This window comes from Pipra filicauda, unplaced genomic scaffold (assembly GCF_003945595.2).
Source record: "Pipra filicauda isolate LSUMZ 115617 unplaced genomic scaffold, ASM394559v2 scaffold369_size710782_pilon, whole genome shotgun sequence".
Taxonomy (NCBI): domain Eukaryota; kingdom Metazoa; phylum Chordata; class Aves; order Passeriformes; family Pipridae; genus Pipra; species Pipra filicauda.
The window spans coordinates 509,596-530,040 of NW_024104497.1; the positions used below are offsets into that span (position 1 = coordinate 509,596).

Sequence of the window (20,445 nt, forward strand, 5' to 3'; positions counted from 1 at the left end):
TGTCCTATATATTAAAAAAAAATAGTTTCTTTATCTGTGCTAACACGTTCTTGTGCATCCTTAATAAACTAGAGTAACTTTCAATAACATGTAGATATTAGAAAAACAATGGAATCAAAACCAAAGAGATACTTTGTATTGCAGATGCTCAAAGACTTCTAGTGTAGTTTTGTTGAGACAAAAAAGAGTTGGATTTTGGAAGTTCTTAGCTCCCGTTCCATATGGAAAGCTGCTGGTTATGTGACAGCAGGAGAACTCAAAACATGATTCACAATGAATGTCAATCCTTCACCTCCAATATGAAGGTTTCCCAACTACTCAACTTGCTGAGCATAACTGGTTTTACGTAGCATATCTATTAAAGGCTGCTCCTGTTCAACTGACCAGTGAGAAAGGACTGGACTTCTTCAAACGGGTATTGGAGCAACAGTTTGTTATATATTTCTTTACGTTTTTTAACTGTCCGATCCCACCTTTTAAGGAGAGCACTTGTTTGTTCAGCTAAAAGGAACCACCTTCATGCTCCTTTTGGGTTTGCTCAGTCAACTGTTTTGTGCAACAGTGGCAGAGGCACACTAGAATTGTGTACCCATTCATTGTGATTACACAGACAGAAGCAAATGTGTGTTGTCTGTGACAGGAGATGGGAAAGGGAAAGGAGATGAATGGTTCCCATGGGTAAGAGGACAGTAAGGTTTATTTGGGGTTTTTTTTGTGGTTGCCTTTTTTATTTTTTATTTATTTTCTATTTTTTGGTTAAATTTGTTTTGTTCTTTTTGTGGTTTTTTGTTGAGGTTTTTTTTGTGGGTTTTTTGTTGATTTTTCTTTTTTTTTTTTTTTTTTTTTTTTTTTTTTCTTTCCTTTTTTTTTTTTTTTTTTCTGCTATGTCACGGAATCATAGCAGTCATTCCTCTAATAGAAACTGACAGGACATAAAAGACAGAACTATCAGATGAACACACACAATGACTAGAAAGATATTGACAGGGAAAAGACTTAATTTAGCTTTGATAAACCGTCCCAAAAATAAAATCCTGTATTAACAAGTGCAAAAAAACAAACAAAAAAAGAAACTCCAAACATTAAAACACAGTGTATAAAATGGTGTGAGAAATTTAAGTCACCAAACAGCCTTTTAGTCAATAAAAAGCTGTGTTCATGTGTCCTTGTTTGGGTAGTGGCCCATCCTTTTCATTTTATCCAAAAGGTCATTCAAGAAGAGATCTGAGGGTAAAGCACTCAGTCTTTGCTGTTTTTGACTGTAGTCATTTGGGCCTGTTGTGTTTCTCTCATGTAAAATGAATCCTTTCTTTTATTCCTCATTGGTTGAATTATCTTCCAAAGTTGTTATGCCTCCAAAGCCCAGTCCTGTTGAGTTCTGTGCTGCTGAGACTGTAAGTACTGTATGTAAGAGAATTAATACAAGAACACACAGTTTAAGTCTGCTGTTACACAGTCTTGATGCTGATGAAACTGTGAGCGATGTCCTGTGACACATTGTTGAGCCACTTGTTTTTATAGTCCCTTTGGATTGATGATCTGATAATAGTCCCCATCTGACATCACAGCATTCTGGTTCTGCATTGGTTGGATAGTTTTCATAGAGCCCTGTAGGGTAAACATAAAAGAAAAATAAACACTAGGCACAAAGATTGGCTGAAGTGGTAGCTTGAAGGAACAGTTGATGGTTTAGTCTAAACTATTGAATCCACATCTTTGGGTGAGACTGAGGCCCTCAAAAGATCTGCCATTTTGTATAACTAGAGATGTTGAAGGAACATGCATCATCTAACAAGAAGCAGCATTAAAAGATAATTCAGAAGGAGTATGATGATGAGCATGGTTTGTAAAGTAACAGCATTAAAAAGTAATTCTTTATATTTGAATGATAAGAGTATTTGAATTCTTCCTTTTTGGGAAGTAGCAATGAGTGATGAAGTAAGAAATAATCAATCAGGACGTTTCCATGAAATTTGAAAGGACCTTGAAATTCTTCTTTCAGTATATATATAAGCACATACCAGTAATATTTTGATTCATGAAAAGACAGGCATTAAATAACAAATTGACGTACTGATGATATTGATAATATTGATTGTTTAACCAATGTAAATCAAACTGTATCACAGGAACAGCTTCCAAACAGAGCTGTTTTGGGTCTACTTTTTTGCCTTGGATGTTGTCTTCAACACACCCCAGAGCTGAGAACAGTCTTTTCTTGCCATACAATAATTGGATTGCCTGGTATTTCTGACTATACATCTAGACCATTTTTGCCTATGGAACTCTACTGAGTTACTCAGCCTGATCTGATTATGACTTTTTGAACACTAAGAGGAATTCTGTCTTATTGCAAATTGTCAATGCTGTCTGCATTACTATATAGGAGATCAACCAGAGTGTTCTATTTGCTTCTCACATACCTTTTTTTCTTACAAATAAAAATAACCTAATTAGGATACTTAACTAATGTTCAAATGCAAGAATGCCTAACATAATGGACAAACAACTTTTCTGCATTTAAACTGATCTTGGACTAAATTGTTCAGTAAATAATATACTCTGTTGTAGAACTAGGTTTTACTAGGAAAAAGATCTATCTGTTCTGAAATATTAGGATAAAAATTTTGAAAGCAGCTTTACTTCAAACAAGAATTCATTTTCTCTGAAGACTACAGCAACAATATTATTTTCAAAAAGCAATTTAGTTATAACATTCTTAGGTCCAAGCACCAGACTGCTTACATTCTGTAAATAATCTGTAAAGAAAAACAGCACAGCTTAAAATATGATAAAATGGAATTCTTTGGTTCCTACTTCCATAATATTGATCTACAACTAAACAAAAAGCTAGTTAGGTATGCTGAGCATGTTAAGATGCAAATTAAACCTAGACTAGCACATTTTTACATAGCTGACACAACAGTCTCCTATGCTATATATGAATCCAAGTGAAGTTGCATTTAGTTTTGTATTCAACAACATTTTTAAAGATACAGGAGCGAGAGGAACTTGTTTCATGTTCTGTAAATTCAGAGTTCACTCTATGGCAAACCTGACCATTTTTGCACCTTTGAAGTCAGAATCTTAATGCAGCATTCCAGTGCTTGAAAATTATTTATTCTCTCTCAGATCATAGCTGAAAGCATTGCATGTTTTTTAAGAAATTCGGCTGCATTTTGGAACTTGTGGATAGCTGTTTATTGCAAGAATAATAAAGCAGTCTTATTGCTAACATCATATTTTCTGAGATGTATCTTTTGGCATTTGTGTGCATAAGTCTGTTTTTAAACATTGCAACATACAGGCAGTGCCTCCCAAAGCAGGGAATTATACAACTTGTTCTGTGACTGCAGTAGCTCAAATGATTAGTAGTAATTAAAGAAACATAGAGAATGGTTAATGCTTTGATCTCACTGAGACTTGTTTGGTATTCAAACTATATTTTCTGCCTTTCTTGTTACAGGAAAATCCTGACTTTCTTTGAAATCAAAGCTATGTATGAAAGTTGGCAATCAAAATGTATTTAAATAGTTCATATGCACTTACTGAATTAAAAATAAATTGACAGCAGCTCCACATTCAAAGCTGAATTGAATTTGTTCCTTAATGCAAAATTCCATTTCCTCTTTGTTTCAATTCAGTAATTGAATTTAAGTTTTCAATTTGTATTTACATATTTAATAAACAATTAACTACAGAACTACTATTCATGTGACAGTGTAGAACATTTGGATAAATTCAGTTAGACCTTTTGCAGTGAAATAATAGTTCACAACACACGTTCTTCACCACAAACTTGTTTGTAGCCACAAATATAAGTTTTTTCCCCTTGGATCTAATTAAGCAGTTTATTCAGTCAGAGGGTTACAAACCAGTTATTTACCAGAAACCCAGGGAAGCTGTCTACATCAGTCATGGAAAACAAAGGAGAAAAAAACCTAAAATTTGCCAAGTTCCTTATTCTACCTTAATGTTCTAAAGTTTGCGAGTTAAAGTTTGTTAGTGAACTTCCTGAGAATTTTGTTTTTTCTCCTGTGCACCACCCAGTCAAACAACCTTCATCTAAACCTGCTAAGTGAACTGGGGTGTAAACACTGGCCAAGCTGCTTTTGATGCAGTCCAGGGCACAACTGGCTTTCTGGGCTGCAAGTGCACGTTGTTGGCTCATGCCCAGCCTCTCATCCACCAGCACCCCCAAGTCCTTCTTGGCAGGGTTGATCTCAATCTATTCATCCCTCAGCCTGTATTCATCCAGGGGTTGCCCTGACCTAGGTGCAAGACCCTGTACTTGGTTTTGTTTAATCCACATGAAATTCCTATGAGCCAACTTCTTGAGTTTGTCCAAGTTTCTTTGGATAGCATCTCGTCCTTCAGATGTGTCAACCACACTGCTCAGCTTGGTGTCATCTGCAAATTTGCTAAAGGAAACACTTAATCCCTTTGTCTATGTCATTAATGGAGATATTTAGTAACATTGTTGCAGAAGGCCACTAGGCTGGTTAGGCAGGACTTGCCCTTGGTGAAACTACGTTGGCTGTCTCAAATCAGCTCCTTGTTCTCCATGTGCCTTAGCATAGCTTCTAGAAGGATCTCATGATGGGTTGGTAGTTCCCAGCATCCTCCTTTTTAAAGATGGGTTAAATGTCCCCCTTTTTCCAGCCACCTGGGACTTGAACAGACTGCCATGACTTCTCAAATATCATGGAGTAGATTGGCAACTACATTAGCAAATTCCCTCAGGACTGTGGGATGCATCTCATTGGGTACCACACACTTATATACATTCAGGTTCCTTGGGTGGTCATGAACCTGATCTTTACTTACAGTGGGACGGACTTTGCTCCCCTGGTCCCCATCCTGCTGCACATCCACTTGAGAGGTGTGGGAAGAGAGGCTGCCATTGAAGACTGAGGCAAAAAGTTGTTGAGTACCTCAGCCTTCTCCTCATCTCTTGTTACCGGTTTTCCGGCACTGATTATCATGGAGGTACACCTTCTTTGGCCTTCCTTTTCTGGTCGACATACCTGTAGAAGCCCTTCTTGTTATTCTTTGCATCTCTTGCCAAGTTCAGTTCCAGCTTTGACTTGGCCTTCCTCAGCCCATACTTAGACTACCCAGTTTCATGCTCTTCCAAGGTTACCTGTCCTTGTTTCCATTGCTTTTGCTTCTTTCGCCTTAGTTGGACTTTTATTTTGTTTGAGTATTATATATAGGGATACAAAGTCTGGGATAAGAAATAGAAAGGATATCTGTATCCACCAAACCACCAAGGTTTCCCTATTCCGCTTCTGTCTTCATAGTTCAATTTGTAGACATCATTACTTTGTATTACTTGGATATTTGATAATTACATTTCTGAGACTGACTTACCAGCTGTTACCGGCTCAAAATGTACTTTGCTTTTCACTTTTTACTTACAATTCTCAGTTCTATGTCTTCATTTCCCAACTCTTCCCAGCACTCAGCTATATTTCATCAGCAGAAATCTTACACCATATGGAGGTTCTTGGACCTTTAGTATAATTGAGGATCTAGAATTTGCCAGGAGACTGGTTTCAAACCATTCTCTGTACAGATATACTATGACTTACAAAGATCATATAAAAGCTAACTCTTTGTTTTGTTACAGGATAGGTTTTTTTCCACATACAGTTAACTTTTTGATGATCAGCACAGAAGTTATATCTGTAGGGACTGTGTGTTACTAATGCTGGGGTAAGAATTAAGGCTACTCATTTGACTGAGATTATGTTAATAGAGACATGAAGAGAGAAATCCTGTGTGTCCCAGTCAGCTGAATTATACTGAAAGAAAAAGGAGCAACATAACGAATATAGTATTCACTTTGTGCAGGAACAGCTTTGGGGGAAAAGCAGCAAACCGCAAGTAAGTTCTTACACAAGAATTGAAATCACAAAGGTTGCCTATGCATGCATGGTCTGCTGATCAGCTAGATCATCAGCTAACTCAGAGAATGATGTGGTTTCTGCCTGAGTTCTTGCAGGAACCAGCCTGCAAAGGTGGTGGTTGAATTTCCACATCTCTCAGCACTGTCAGGATGTGTCACACATGTAGCTGGATTTGTATCTGAAGCAGTTGGTCTGACTTGGCCCACTTCTTGGTTTTTTTGCTACAGAAAGAGTTATGGAGACAGTATTCTGCATCATGGGGAACTGGTCTGGTTGATGTAGATATTGTCATTGCTGAATAAGAATTTTGTGAAGCCACAGAAATAAAACAGATTTTACGATACGTAATGTTTTTTCCCCATTTTCTTTCTGTGGAACTCTAAACTGTGTTCATTTTTAACATAGATTTCTGATTATTTTTGAGAGGTGTATGAAGCTTCCTGTGCTTGAAGAAAAGCATGAACTAGAAGAAACCTGATAAGTGGATGTAGTATACCAGAATTTTTGAATACTCCATTTTATTATGAAGCCCAAAGTAAATGAAGTCTGCCAAGAGTGATCCATCCAGCAGGGACAACATTGTATCAGTTAATGCCAGAACTCTCCATGACATTTCTGTTTCTGAGGAATTATTTCTGAGATTTCAATATTAACATTTTCCAAGTAGAGGAAAATGAGTCCTCTGCTCAAGAGGAAGAGAACAGAGTAGATATATGACTAGATTTCACTGCTTGCTTACTTCTGATGTGGAAGCCAGCACTCTGCAATCTTACCCAGATAGTCTTCTCTATTTCTAAATTGCTGTGTCTATGACACATTATGATGCTTAGAAATATATTTTATACCTTTCATATTATAAAAAGTAATAAAATGAAATGTAGAAGAACATTGGAGATAAATAAATTACTCTTTAGTTAAACAGATTATTCTTAAACTGGTGAATAAAACTTCAACTCTTTTGAAAAGATTACTTTCCACTATAGACTCCATTCCAATTATTGGAGGAGATCTGGGTTACTGTGTTGCCGTGTTTTAAGGGTTTTTTATCACTATAGGTTGGTTAGTACTTCTTGAACTTTTTCCTGTGTATTTGTGTCCACATTCAAGAAAAATTTGTTGTGTTTCTTCACCATGCATGTATTTTTCCCTAATATATGCATAGGGCCAATTTCCTCCTCCAATTTTACCCCTGTAAAACTGACTGAGCTGCTGTAAGTCAGAAAAATAAGTAAACAGCTGACTCTAAAAGCTATACAATGAAGCTTTTTATCTCTGTTTTTTTTGAGATACAGAGTAACATGCTTCTAGAAAGCTTTTGGCTTTTCCCACTCTCTCTGTAGTTTTGCTTCTATATGTACAATCCTTAATCAAAAGGATGTAGTATTGTGATATGATAGGAAAGGGTCATATCTAAGTACTGTGTCACCATAGAAAGTTCAGAATATCAATAGGTTAATTGCCTGGGTCATTTTTACAGGAGAACAATTGCAGCTAATAAACCTATTATTATATGGGACTTCATTTATGTGAAAGCTCCAATATTCAAGACTAGAAGAACACTAGATTCAAAAAGATGAGCTATTTAGTTACAGACTTTGCTGCAAAACCATGTCAAATTTTCCTTGTAAGCAGATCCATAGCTAGTAATAATTTAAACCATGCTTGTCAAACATAAAGGGATTATTCCTGCTGCCTGTGTTAGAGGTGCAGACAGGAGGCAAATGATACATTATTTTGAGGTATTTTTGGAGGAACAATTTGGATCAAATACATGGGGTTTTTTGAGTTTGCCAAGAACAACATAAAGCAGATTGAATTCAGAGATTTTTCTCTACTTGAGTTGTTCTACAAAGGAAAGAAAGACTGTAATGCATTCTATATATCATATTTTCTCAAGGGAATTGCTTTTCAAATTGCACGGAAATCAGGGCATCTGTTTTGAAACAGACACACTATAGCCAAACCTGCTGGTAAAACCCAGACACACATCTACCCCTTCAGAAGAAGCTGTCGTTTAAAGAATTTCTCCTAATATCTGTGCTGAGTTTTGTTAGTCATCAAACTCTTTCTACAGATTGATGAGAATTCTCAGTAATTATTCTCACTATGTCCTTAGAAACATTAGTATGTAGCATGACTGACAGTTTCATTTCCAGTGAAATTTTATTCTAAAGGAGAAGGAGTTTCTGAGGAAATGTTACTCTGCATTGATCACGTAAGTATTTGTTACTGCTATTTGACAAACACTGATTCTCACACTGTGTTCCAAGCAACTGAGAGGTTAGTCAGAATACATGAAATTAGGGATCTAAATTAATGTGAACTGAAAGGAAAGATACCGGTGATTTAAAACACCTGAATGACCTGTTCACTCACATTTTCTCTCCCTTTATTTTCTCCTTCTAATTGAAAAATATCAGATGTCTGTTCAGCACAGGAAAGCAGACAAATTTGATTCTCTTCCTGATGTCAGAAGACACATTCTGACAACAGAAATTTAATCACAGAATATTCTGAGTTGGAAAGGATGTACAAGGATCATCAAGTCCGTCTCTTAAGTGTATAGCCCATACAGGGATTGAACACACAACCGTGGTGTTAATAGCACCATGCTCTAACTGACTGAACTAATCTCAGTGTTACACTGCTCTTAGGAAGAACCAGTGGGTGACATGCTGGTTTTGGAAGAAGTTAATGCAACATAACTTTGCCTTGTTGCTGCTCAGTACATTGTCTTCCTTTCCTTCAAAGAGGAACTTTCCTTCTCCATTGAATTCCATGACATCTATTGTACAGGTAAAGAGTGTGAGCAAGTTATTTGGATTTCCTACCTGATACTTGATACTGGGTAATGGCCCTGCTATGCCACAGGGCACAAAGACACCATAGGTCATGGTCAGTACAAAGAAAGCCATTAGAAACACAATTAGCCCTAAATCTGCACTCTAGGGTGGTCCAGACTTGGCACACAGACAGCAGCCATAATAGGCTATGTCTGTATTAACAAGTAATTTTGGTAAGAGAAGAAGGTCTGTCCAGTGAAAGAGCTGGTACTGAGTATTTATCTTGTGTCAACCCTAAATGTCTCTGAAGGGATTTTACCTCACTCTAGCTCTAATCTAATTCTGTAGACCAAATGTGCATTGGTGGTCGGGGCATGCTAGTGTTGGTGCTGTAGCCCATCTCCTTATTTAGTTTAATCCAAAGGAGCTCAGTTCAAATCCTCCAAGACCTTTCTCCAGTGTAAGTCAAACAGCAAGAAGTATAAGCAAGGGATTTGCTTCAAATGTATGCTCCTGAACTGGATTGCTAACGCAGATGCAACTGGACCCTCAGTATTGGTGGCATATCCTAGCTGCTTGGAGAAGGGCCATGTGTGCAGATAAGAAGTAATGTTCTCTCCTCTCTCTTTGGGCATCTCTGTTGCTCATTTGGTTACTATATTTTCTCATGTTTTCTGGGTTGAGCAAACTGCAGGCCTGAAGGGATAGTTTTGGCTGTGAAGAAAGCATTTATGACCTCTGCCTCCTCCTTCAATCTCCATTGGGAGATGGTAGCAAGGCAAACAAAAAGAGTTCATGGGCTGGACCAGTCCCAAGGCCACATTACTTTGGAAGGCACAGGAAAAGCAGGAGTTGTGAATTATTATCAGTCTTTTCCCAGTGCTTTGTACTTAGAATCTGTATTGGGTTTGCATGGCCTGGTTTTGGTGGGGAGCGGGGCAGGGGGGACAGGTACAGTGGTGGCTTCTGTGAGAAGCTGCTAGAAGCAGGGGGGTTGGAACTAGATGATTTTTTATGGTCCCTTCCAACCCAGGCCACTCTATGATTCTATGATGACTTTATGTCCAATAGAGCCAATTGCAGCCAGCTCTAAGATGGACCCCCCACTGGCTGAGGCCAAGTCAATCAGTGATAGCAGTAACACTTCTGGGATAACACAGTTAAGAAGAAAAAAGGTTATTATACAGAAATAATTGTGTCCAGAGGAAAGAGGAGAGAGAATATGTGAGAGCAATGGCTCTACAGACACCAAGGTCAATGAAGAAGAAGGAGAAGGAGGTGGTCCAGGCGCCAGAGCAGAGATTCCCCTGCAGTCTGTGGTGAAGACCACGGTGAGGCAGCTGTGCCTCTGCAGCCCACGGAGATCCACAGGGGAACAGAGACCTTCAGCCTGTGGAGTAGCCCCACACCAGAGCAGGTGGATGCCTGAAAGAAGCTGTGACCCCACAGGAAAGCCTGTGCTGGAGTAGGCTCCTGGCAGGGACCTGCAGACACATGGAGAAAGGTCGCCAAACTAGGGCAGGTTTACTGGTAAGACCTACGATCCTGTGATGGAGGAGGTAGAAAATCAGCCATAAAATTAAACCTAGGAAGGAGAGAGGAGTGGGGGGAAGGTATTTTTAATGTATGCTTTACTTCTCTTCCTCCTATTCTGATTTTGATTAGTAATAAATTCAACTAATTTCACTAAGTCAAGCCTGTTTTGCTCATAATGGTCACTGGTGAGTGATCTCTCCCCATCCTTATCTCAACCCATAAGCCTTTCTTTTTTCCTCTCCCCTATCCAGTTGTAGAGGGGAGTGAAAGAGTGGCTTTGGTGGGTATTGAAGAATATATCTGGTGCAGGTAGTTCGGTTTGCAAGGTGCAGTTCGGGATGCAGACTGAGATCTGGGTGGGAACTCAGAGAGAAAAGAGGCTGTGAACTGCCAGCCCTTTGGTCAACAAAAGGCACAAACTGGTGGTGCTAGCCAGGGTGGACACTGAGAGACACAGCAGGAATGGAAGACTCATGAGGAAGAGCCAGCCTTGTGCATGGGTAGACTGTGAGGGTATAAAAGCCCAGGGGTTCCTTTGCTGGGGGTCCTCCTCAGAGGCAACAGCTTGGGCTGTTTCTGTGTTACTGCACTTTATGGAGCTAGACATCTGAGACTCTACAATGGGAAGCCTGGGGTCAAATCAATAAGGAAACCTGGTCTGACTGCATGTGAGTGGGGTGTGTGGGGAGTCAAGTAAAACACCTATCAGCTCACTGGAGCTGCCTGCTGAGAAGGGGCTTCGAACACAGCAGTTAAAGTCTCTGGCCTTGGGAGTTTGACTGCCAGAGAGTCTCGTGAATGGTCAGACTGGAAAGTTTCCTTAACAGTGGGCACCTGATGTCCAGCCAGAGTCAGCCCACCACAGCCTTTCAACTCTCTTTTCTCACTGAAAGACCATGTGTTAAAGAAATCTGCCACATCTTCCATTGAAGCTGGGAAAAAAAATAAAGGAAGAGATGACTACATCTACGACTGAAAAGAATCCCACTGGTATGCACATTTTTCTCTTAGAAGTTACAATCAAAAACCCTGACCTGGAACTTTGCATGGGGCTAATTCATTGTAATCTGCCATATGTGTTTGTGTGTTTCTCTGTGTGTGTGTGTGTGTATGTGTGTGTGTGTGTGTGTGTACGTGTGCCTAAACTCTAGTTATTTCCATTAAATAACACTCTGGTTTGCATGGGCAATTCTAGACAGCTGAGATGTAGAAAGAGACATCTTTCAGTTTCATCTAAACCACTGTAAACTTTAATCATATGGATATGAACGCCAAAGGTCTAAACTGAAAGCAATCACTCAATTCTAATGAATATGAAAACCAGTAGGTTCCAGAATAGTGCTTGATGGAAGGATCAATTTCTTTCCTTCCTTCTCCTGGAAGCAAGGGTGCAAGAGTGGAACACAAAATTCTTTCTAATGAATTGCATATTTCCATAATCAGAACCACACTGTGATTCTGTTTGTTTTCATTAATCTCCCAAATACTTTCTTTTGCACTGCAGTTATTCCACACCCTCACATGCATTTCTACAAAAGACAAGTTCTGGTGATATGTAACTAGTGCAGCACACTTTCTTCCTTTCCCACTATTTGCTTTCATTGGAGATGATCAACTAAGACATTCTCAGGCTAGAATACTTGCCACTTATTATATGAGTTCTTCAGGAATTTCCAAGTATTCAATATTAATCCATATTATAAACTAAATTTTTTTCTTTTTAATTTAATGGTGACGAAGATAACAATGACTGCAATATTTCTTGTGGGAAAATAGACAGTCCTATGATGTTTTGTCATCATGTGGATCTTCCAAGGAAAGATAAAACCTTTGTTATTATTTCTTTTTACAACCTCCAATACTTTTTTTTTTTCAGACTCCAACTTCACAGAAATCCTGCCCTGAAAGAAAAAAAAAATAATACATGTGTTCCTCGTCCACCAGTGCTGCCATACGCTCACCTCCAGCGGGTCTCTGTGCTCTGGCACACTGCTGCAGCAGGACAGGCATGGCAAGGGGAGGTGGCAGCTCGGTGCAGCCAGGGCACCTCCCAGCATTGCTGCTGATGCCAGCCTCTATCTAACTGCAACTGGAAAATGGCATGTAATATTTATATGTATGTCCCACCCTCTGTGCTGTAGTCAATATCAAAAAAAACCAGATATCCTTTGAATACCTTTTCCTGTTACTTGACACCTAAATATTAGATAGAAATACTTTTTGACCTTACTCTTTTGGGTTTTGCTAATGAAAAGCCAGATCAGTAACTAAAAATCCCAGAATATGTCAGCCAGTCGGGAGCTCACAGAAAGTGCAGCAGGAGAATAGGTCCCCCAAGACATAGGTGACCTGCTTCCAGCTGCTTTTCGGCAGAAGGATTTCAAGTTATCTGTCAAACCACAAGCTATGCTGAGGTAGACTATTTTATCTGCTGTTGAACTCACTGTACTTTGCATGAAATAAATCTGTTTTCACTAAGCTGCAGAGAAGTGTAATTCCTTAGTCCCACAGCAGATAATAGTTTCATTTATCATTGTTTAGTGGCAAGAAGTACTCATACAGTGAGCTACTGCTTAGTAAGAGGGTGAAAATGGGCCTGTGTTCCAGACAAAGTTTGAACTGTAGCCTTGTACCTGTCCTCAGCATCTTCTCTTGTACACAACTGCCTAGGGTCAGCATACTAACTCCCACGGGTCTGCGAATACAAGCTCTGCTCTGCTGCTGCAGAATCTGAATTTGAGAGGACAAAAAGCTCAACCAAATATTAGTTAGTGGACTGCTAAGCTGAGCTTCAGGTCATCCTGGTTTTAAATGTCTGCAAAAAACCCCTGGTGACTGACAGCAAATACAGCAAATAGAGAGCAGCCAGCACTGTGAATGAGTCCTCTCATCAGGTGCAGGTGCCTACTTCGGCTGATTTAAATACCTCTCAGCCCTACTGACTACACCAGATCTTTAGTGACTCTAGTGAGAGCTTAGCAACAGAGTTTATGTGTAGATACTCATGTTACTACTACCTGCAATAAAGTGAGTTTAATCCCCTCCCAAAATTGCTTTTTCATTTCAGACTGAGATGTCAGTAATCTTTTCAAAATCATATATTTTTTGTGTTTTAGGAAGGAATTTGGATTTTGAGTTATAGTAGGAAAATGGATATGTATTTCCTAAGAGATTTTCTGAAATATATGCCAAGATGATTTTGTTGATTCTTTGATTTTTTGCTATTGTGTATGTATGTAAGTGGGTACACATGAATATACATGAAAACACACACACCTATATATTGTATACTTGTGGTAAATAACATATAAATAAGTCTCTTACTTCAGCTTTTACTATACTATCTTAAACTGGAAAATAATAGTAATTTGTTTACTGCCTATGCATATCGGAAGGTTATTAATATTTATGAAATGCATTAAAGTGCTAAGCACCATTGCCTTATTTGATGACTCGAAATTGTAACTGAGCTCACATTTTATTATATTGTCTTTTGCATATGGATGGATATTATTCAACTGTGTGCAAAAGGCTTAAGCTTCAAAAAGAAATACGGGAAATACAGTAAATACCTTGCTACCAGAATCACCCTAAATCCAAATACAGAGTATAAGATGAAGTGAGTTGCCACAATCATTATACTTGCATTTGATATGGTACATAGCCTCTATGGGATTTTATAACTGCCTCTGTTTTTAAGTAGCTTACCTTGGGCAACTCATTTAGTATCAAGATTTCCAGTGCAGCCCTAATTTAGAGGTGAAGGCTGTCTAACTTCCGATGTTTGGACCAGGGATGTCAAATGATCTAAGTGTTGAAATGCCTTTTTACTTATTTAGTAGGAATAAGTTGCCTGAATATCTTCAAGGTTCTCAGATGATACTCCAGGCACCAGAAATCTGAAGATAACATTGATATAAGCTGCAATTTTGTTTAGATGACTCCCAACCAGTCCTGAAAAAAGTTTTTGTGATATCTGAGATATATATTAGCAATACCTTTTAAAACTGAAATACAGAGGAGACAAAAAAGATCAGTTCTTCACAGTTGAAAAATTGATTCTTAAATTTCTTCACTAGTGAAAGATCTTTCCTTAGACATGCATGTTCTGAGAGCTGCTGCAGTTTTGAACTATATACTTCAGATTCTCCATTTATCTGACATAAGAATGCAGGTGTACGAAGGTGAATATACTAGAAACTGCACCTGCCTTTCTCTATCTTCTGAATATTGCATGACATGAAGCCTCTTTACTCTGAGTACTGCATGACATAGAGTAACAGAAATCCTTTCACCAAATTATTAAGTGTACAAAGTAACCAGAGCAAATTTTTTCTAGCAATTTTGTTTTGTAAGCCTGGTGATGGGCAAGGTGTAGTGTAAATGTGCATTTCTAAAGCTGGGCTCAAATCCTAGCACCTCTGACAAATCTTTCTAATGAGGAACACCTTCGGGCTCTCGTAGTTATAGCTAAGTCCATCAAATTTAGACTTATGAAAACAAGTGAAATTACTTTTTTTATACTGTACCTGTACAGATGAAACTTGATAGTCCTCCGTAGATGACATCATCGTTGTCTGGTAATATAAAGGGACACCTCGTTTGAACCTCCAAACAGTATTGCTTGCAAGGAATTCTGTTGTTGCAGTGAAACTGTGTGACTTCAAAATACTGGGAACACAGCCAGGCTTTGTAGACAATCTGGAAAAAAGAGAAGAATGAGAAGTATAGATGGATAACAATAGCACTGTCATTATTAGAAGAACATACTGTACTGCACACCTACATTAATGCTGCTTCTGAAAGAAAATTTTGAGAGAATATCACCTGGCTAAAATAAACTCTTAACTTTTGACTGTCCTCCCATTTCAGAAATAAAAACTCCAGTCAAGCTATTTAAAAGCAGCAGTTAGTCAGGACTAGGCTTATGCTATTATATTATCTTAGTTCATAAACAGGTATCTCTTAGATGTGACTTTTTATTGAACATATGCATACATGGAACACAGCCCTGTCCCTGCACCTTATCATAAACAAACTGAGATAATAACCTCATTTGAAGCCAGTCAAAGACAAATTTATGAAAGTGCACGCAAGAAAGAGTTGAAAACTGGGCTCAGGCCATCTTTGTTCTTTCTATCATCGAGTTAAGCTACCAGGTTGCAATAGATGGTGCTGCTTCCCTTCAAATAAAACCTTATCCAATCTCCAGCACTAGTTTCCTGAACATTAGGATTTTTGAACACTAAGAGCTGTAGATCAGGGGGTGAATCTGCCAGAGTGAGAATCAATGTCTACATTTCGGAGCTAAAAGGAAGACTTTAAAGATGTTCTCATCTGATGCTGTGTAACCATGGCTGCAATAATTAAATTATTATAATAATTTAAACAGAAAAGTAAAATAAACATGCTGATTTTAATTTTTAATGCCTTTTGTCTTCTGAGTAATGATGTTTGTCATTAAAATTGCACTAACCTTTTGGGCACAGAAAAGTTTCCTGAGAAGATAGATTGGAAACCAGGCTATAAAGGTGATAAAAACCCTATGTGACAGAGTACAGAGAGGTTTACTTGTTCCCATTTTATTTTCCACTTATCTGTTTTGAAGTACATTATTTACTGTCTAGATACTTGCTATCTAGGTTGTTACATAACAAAAATTTCCTTTTTGTATTCATTCAGAATATCTGAAAATCTTAGTAACTACCTTTCCTTTATCACAGGCTGAAAAGCAATATAGTCAGCTGATCATTTCTCTTCTCTCTAGACCTGTTTCTAATAAAGAAGGAAATGTAGATTAAATTTTGAAGCAGTGAAAATTAAAAAACCCTGACACCTGAAATGAGTAATCTAGATGAGAGTTTGATTTGAATTCAGTATGTTTCATCTCATTGGTTATAATTTGATGAGTGTCAATAATAGCAGCTTAAATTATATAATTAATTCCAATGTAGTAGTCCCAGAATCACAAAACTTTTATTTTAGATTGTTTGCAATAGTGGCAGGTATGGGTAAGGCTGTGAGGTGATAAAGTGAAGCCTTTGTCAGTAATCTATGGTTTGTGATTATCTCTTTATAGCAGTTTTTGCCTACTGCATTCTGTAGAACACGATTTTTTTTTCATTACAAATTCAATTTTAATTGCTTACAAAGTTTTCTTATCCACAGATTAATGACAAGGAAGACTAGACGATGTGTGTACTTTTTGTTCTCATATAAACTTCTAGAGAGAAAGTGTTTTTCCTGTTGTTGACTATATCACCCACCACATTTTTGATGCTTTAGTTGCTATATTGACACTTGCAATAATAAATGAAATAAAGCAATTGTTTTTCTATTTTTAATTAGTCAGTGAGCATAGCCTGTTTGTTGGAAACAGGAACACTGGATCTGATAGATACATATTCACAGATGTTCTTTCTTGATCACTAACAGTGTAGAGAATCCTCTTGTTCTCCTCATGAAATGGATCTAATAGTAGTATGTTGGGTTATGAATCATATTTGAAATTGTACATCAGTTTTTAGGGAGTGTATTGAACAGTAACAAGAAAATGAGCAAACCCATGTGTCTACTTAAGCAAGATAAGAAATAAATTTTTATTCAAGAGCAGAAGTAAATAATGCAGTTGTGGGCTTCTGTGAAGATTTTTATGTCCCTAAGCTCAGTTCGTACATATCATCTTCCTACTCTGATTCACAAGTTCTAGGCTTTGGCTCAAAATTACATTTGAATTCTTATCTGTATTTTTAAAGAATGCATGTGCATGAGTGTACCTGCTCTTGATATCTGTTTCTTAGATAAATGCCTCTCACCTTGTTTTATTTTTCTCGCAGCTGATTTCAAACTTTTCTGTAGTCTATATGGATATTTTTAATATTCCCATATTGCTCTGTTTTGTCCAGGAAGGCTACATGGAGCACCAGAGAAGGCTCACCCATGGTCCCTAGCTGTCAGTCCACTGCGGGCACAGCTGTGGCCTGTGCTAATTCCTACCTTTCCAGACAGTGCCCAGCCGTTGTCTGGGGAAGGGTGTATGCCAACGACTACACCAGTAAGCAGATTTTCCTTTTTTTGGAGAAAAAGGAAAAATAACCTCTCCTATCCTTCCTGATCTTTCTAGGCACCAAAGGTTTTACACAGACATCTTACTTGCATGCTTAAATATATACTACCCAAGAGGGAATACAATAGTGGGTGGATTTATCTCATATTTGTACATATGACTCTGCCCAAGCACATTTGCATGAGTCCCATGGCTGACCCAACTGAGTAAGAAGATCCAGAGCAGTTTAAAGTCTTTCCTCTGTTTTAATGGTAGAGAAAGGTGACTTTTTAGCTTAAGTATTAGAAATTCATGATTTGTAACTGAAATGTATTGAAATGTCTTGAAATTTTCCTAATAGTAAAACAGATATTAGGGCCTTTGGTCAGCCAGTATTCCTTCTTATACCTAGGAAAATATAGGTTTTGATTGTGTGGCAATTCTTCTAGCAAATCCAAAATGCTGATTTCCAGAGTCTAAAAACATGTGTTACATAACAAGGCCTGAAACTATCAGTGAAAATACACATTGGCCTGGAGTGGTATTCACTTTACAAACTATGTTTTGATATGAGAGTCCTTTTCCTTCTTAAAGTACATCAGTAGCTAAACCCAATGATTTATAATCACAATAAATATTCCTTTTTAAAATATTTCATATAGAACACTTCAAAGTACTAGTTAAATTCTATTAATATTTTCCTATGTAATTTTCAGCATGTCAATGCAAAAGATGGAATGTGGATGTGAGGAGACCATGTGTTAAATAGCCAGAAGCAAGAAAAATTCTCTAGCTTTTTCATTTAGTAAAATCATCTAGAACAAAATTCTTACTCTTTCAAAGCAGGCACCTTCTCAAGATTCATGTCAGTAAAACAAATGTATTGGATTACATTTCAAGGAAAGGAAAGAGGGGCTGTGGTAGCAGTAGACATCTCTCTCACTGTATTATATCCTCATTCAAAGGAAGTAAAGCTAAAACTAATTTCCAACATAAACTAAACTGAGTTATAAGATGGAAAAGATATATGCATTATAGAGAAAATATAAGAATAAACAATTATCAACAGTTTTTTTAAAAAACAGGAGGAAATCTAGTGATTTAAAAAAAAAATAAAAATTCAAAACTTTAGAAGACAAAACAGTCATTTTTATTAACAGACTTTTTACTCATGTAAGTCAGGCTGCCAAAACCAAACAAAAACACAAAGAAGATTTGAGATTTCTTAGAATTTCAATTTCTGCTACATATTATGATCTTTTTTGTATGTTGCATACCTATAATGTAGAAAACAAATAGAATGATCTTATGTTTTTGGGTGGCTTGGGAGATGATTGAAACCTTTGAAAAGTCATAGTTGCTATGAGAAAGCTGGCAGACCAATCTCAAAGAACAGAAAAAAACGCCATATTTTTCTGTTAGTTTTGTTATTACTCTTTTTTTAACATGGGACAGAACTAAGATAAACTGGATTACTGATGCATCATGGCAACAACATACATAGAATAAATACTTGAATACATCTAAATATCTCATCTCTTTACCATGATGGCAAGACAGTATCACATAAGAATAAAATCATCTTTCATGTACAGAAGCATAACTACAAAATCTGAAAAGGATTTAGTGGCAATTTTACTCACCTAAATAAATTAAATCTACCTTACCTTGTCCCTTTATGAAAAAAAAAGTTAAAATTACACTTTCGAAAAACTGCATCAATCAATGCTGGCTTTATATGCCTGTATTCATCATCATGAATGCCTACCCAGATCGATCATAATCAAAATCTTCTTGGTAATTGTGAATTATTAATGATATGATAAAACATATTAATTGGGCAGATTAATTTATTATTTCTACTGTGCTGTCATTCATTTTATTTCTACTGTACAAGTTTCAAGCCCATATCTGGAAGCAGAAAAAACATTTTATTACTTCAGTGACCAGTCACCCAACACAAAAAACTGGTTTCATCAATTCAAGGAACAAAAGTTTCACAAACAAACCAGACACTAAACTGCATTCGCTTGTCAAACATTACATATTATAAACGGGTTGAGAGTTACCACGAAGAAAGTGAGGGGTTTGTAGAGAATTTGGAGAATTTTGAGAAACTAAAAGGCCATGTCATATGCTTTTTCTCTCAGGACATTATGAAGAACACTTATTTTTGTCTCTTTGAGGGGACTAGCAATCCAGGTTTTGCCTCTTTTTAGGATATTCTGTGTCTCATATCACACATGAGGTTAGACCCTGTCTGAAGTATTCTTTCTGGCCTTGAAAGGCAACCAGACAGAGTTACTAGTTAATATGATTACATTAACTAGAGAGAGGCCAAGAGCTGCTGCCCCCAGTGTGTACAGCATGTCCAGGTAGAACACTGCATTGACTGACCATTACCCTGGTCATTACACTAGCAGAATTATAACTGTCTGTGCAACTGTACAAAACTAATTTTAACTAGATGATCACTAAGGTCCCTTCCAACCCAGACCATTTTATGATTTTATGTACTAAGATTGCAAAAACAGTTGGAAGAAAAGTTGTATTTACAATCCATACAGTCCCACAGTCTCCCTCCCTCCCCCTCTCATTCTCACTCACTCATACAGGCACAATACATGTGATTCTGGATAACCTGATATCTGCAAAAACAGACTAAGTCACACTGCATGATAGGTATCAGTAGAGCATAATGAAAAAGCTCAATCAGTTTAATTCTCTGTGGATGCCAATTCTTCATACTTTTCAAGAGATTAATTCAGCTTGCCTCTGCTCCTTCCCCTGTTGTTCCTGACTGACATTGTCATCACAGTTCTTAATGAACACTGTGAAATTTCCAGGAAGTACTTCAACCATTTTCCATGAAAATTACTTTTTTTTCCTCACTGAAGGAAAATTTCATGTTACTGACTGGGCTGCCAAAATTATTATACAAAAAGGAACGTAGAAATCATCAAAAAGCTCTTATGGTGTGTAGATGTGGAGGATGGTGGGAGGGAAAGAAAGTAGGAAGTAAAAAGTCACAACAGAAACTTTCTCAAAATGGTAAATTTTCTGAATCAAAATAGATTTTAAATGCTTTGCACTGATGCTACGCAACCATATTCATGGTTGAAAATGATGTCTTCAAACAGAGAACAACTTCATAATTTCATCTGCCAGT

General features: G+C 37.5%; 1 protein-coding gene across 1 annotated transcript; it reads right to left on the bottom strand.

The window, feature by feature from the left end:
• Nucleotides 1–978: 978 nt before the first annotated feature.
• Nucleotides 979–20,138, bottom strand: LOC113993003 (transmembrane protein FAM155A-like). Its single transcript, XM_039384659.1, has 4 exons — nt 20,050–20,138; nt 18,944–18,950; nt 14,761–15,013; nt 979–1,608 (listed from the first exon to the last, which is right to left on the bottom strand). Exons 1-4 carry the CDS (start codon nt 20,136–20,138, stop codon nt 1,313–1,315), a joined length of 645 nt encoding a protein of 214 aa, XP_039240593.1. The 3' UTR covers nt 979–1,312.
• Nucleotides 20,139–20,445: the final 307 nt, after the last annotated feature.

Excerpts from the sequence above, each read along its gene's own strand:
- LOC113993003 (XM_039384659.1), bottom strand. The coding sequence starts at position 20,138 with ATGGTTGAAGTACTTCCTGGAAATTTCACAGTGTTCATTAAGAACTGT. Across the intron at positions 1,609-14,760 it reads ATCAAGTTTCATCTGTACAG|GGCTCTATGAAAACTATCCA; the intron begins GTACAGTATAAA and ends TTTACCCTACAG.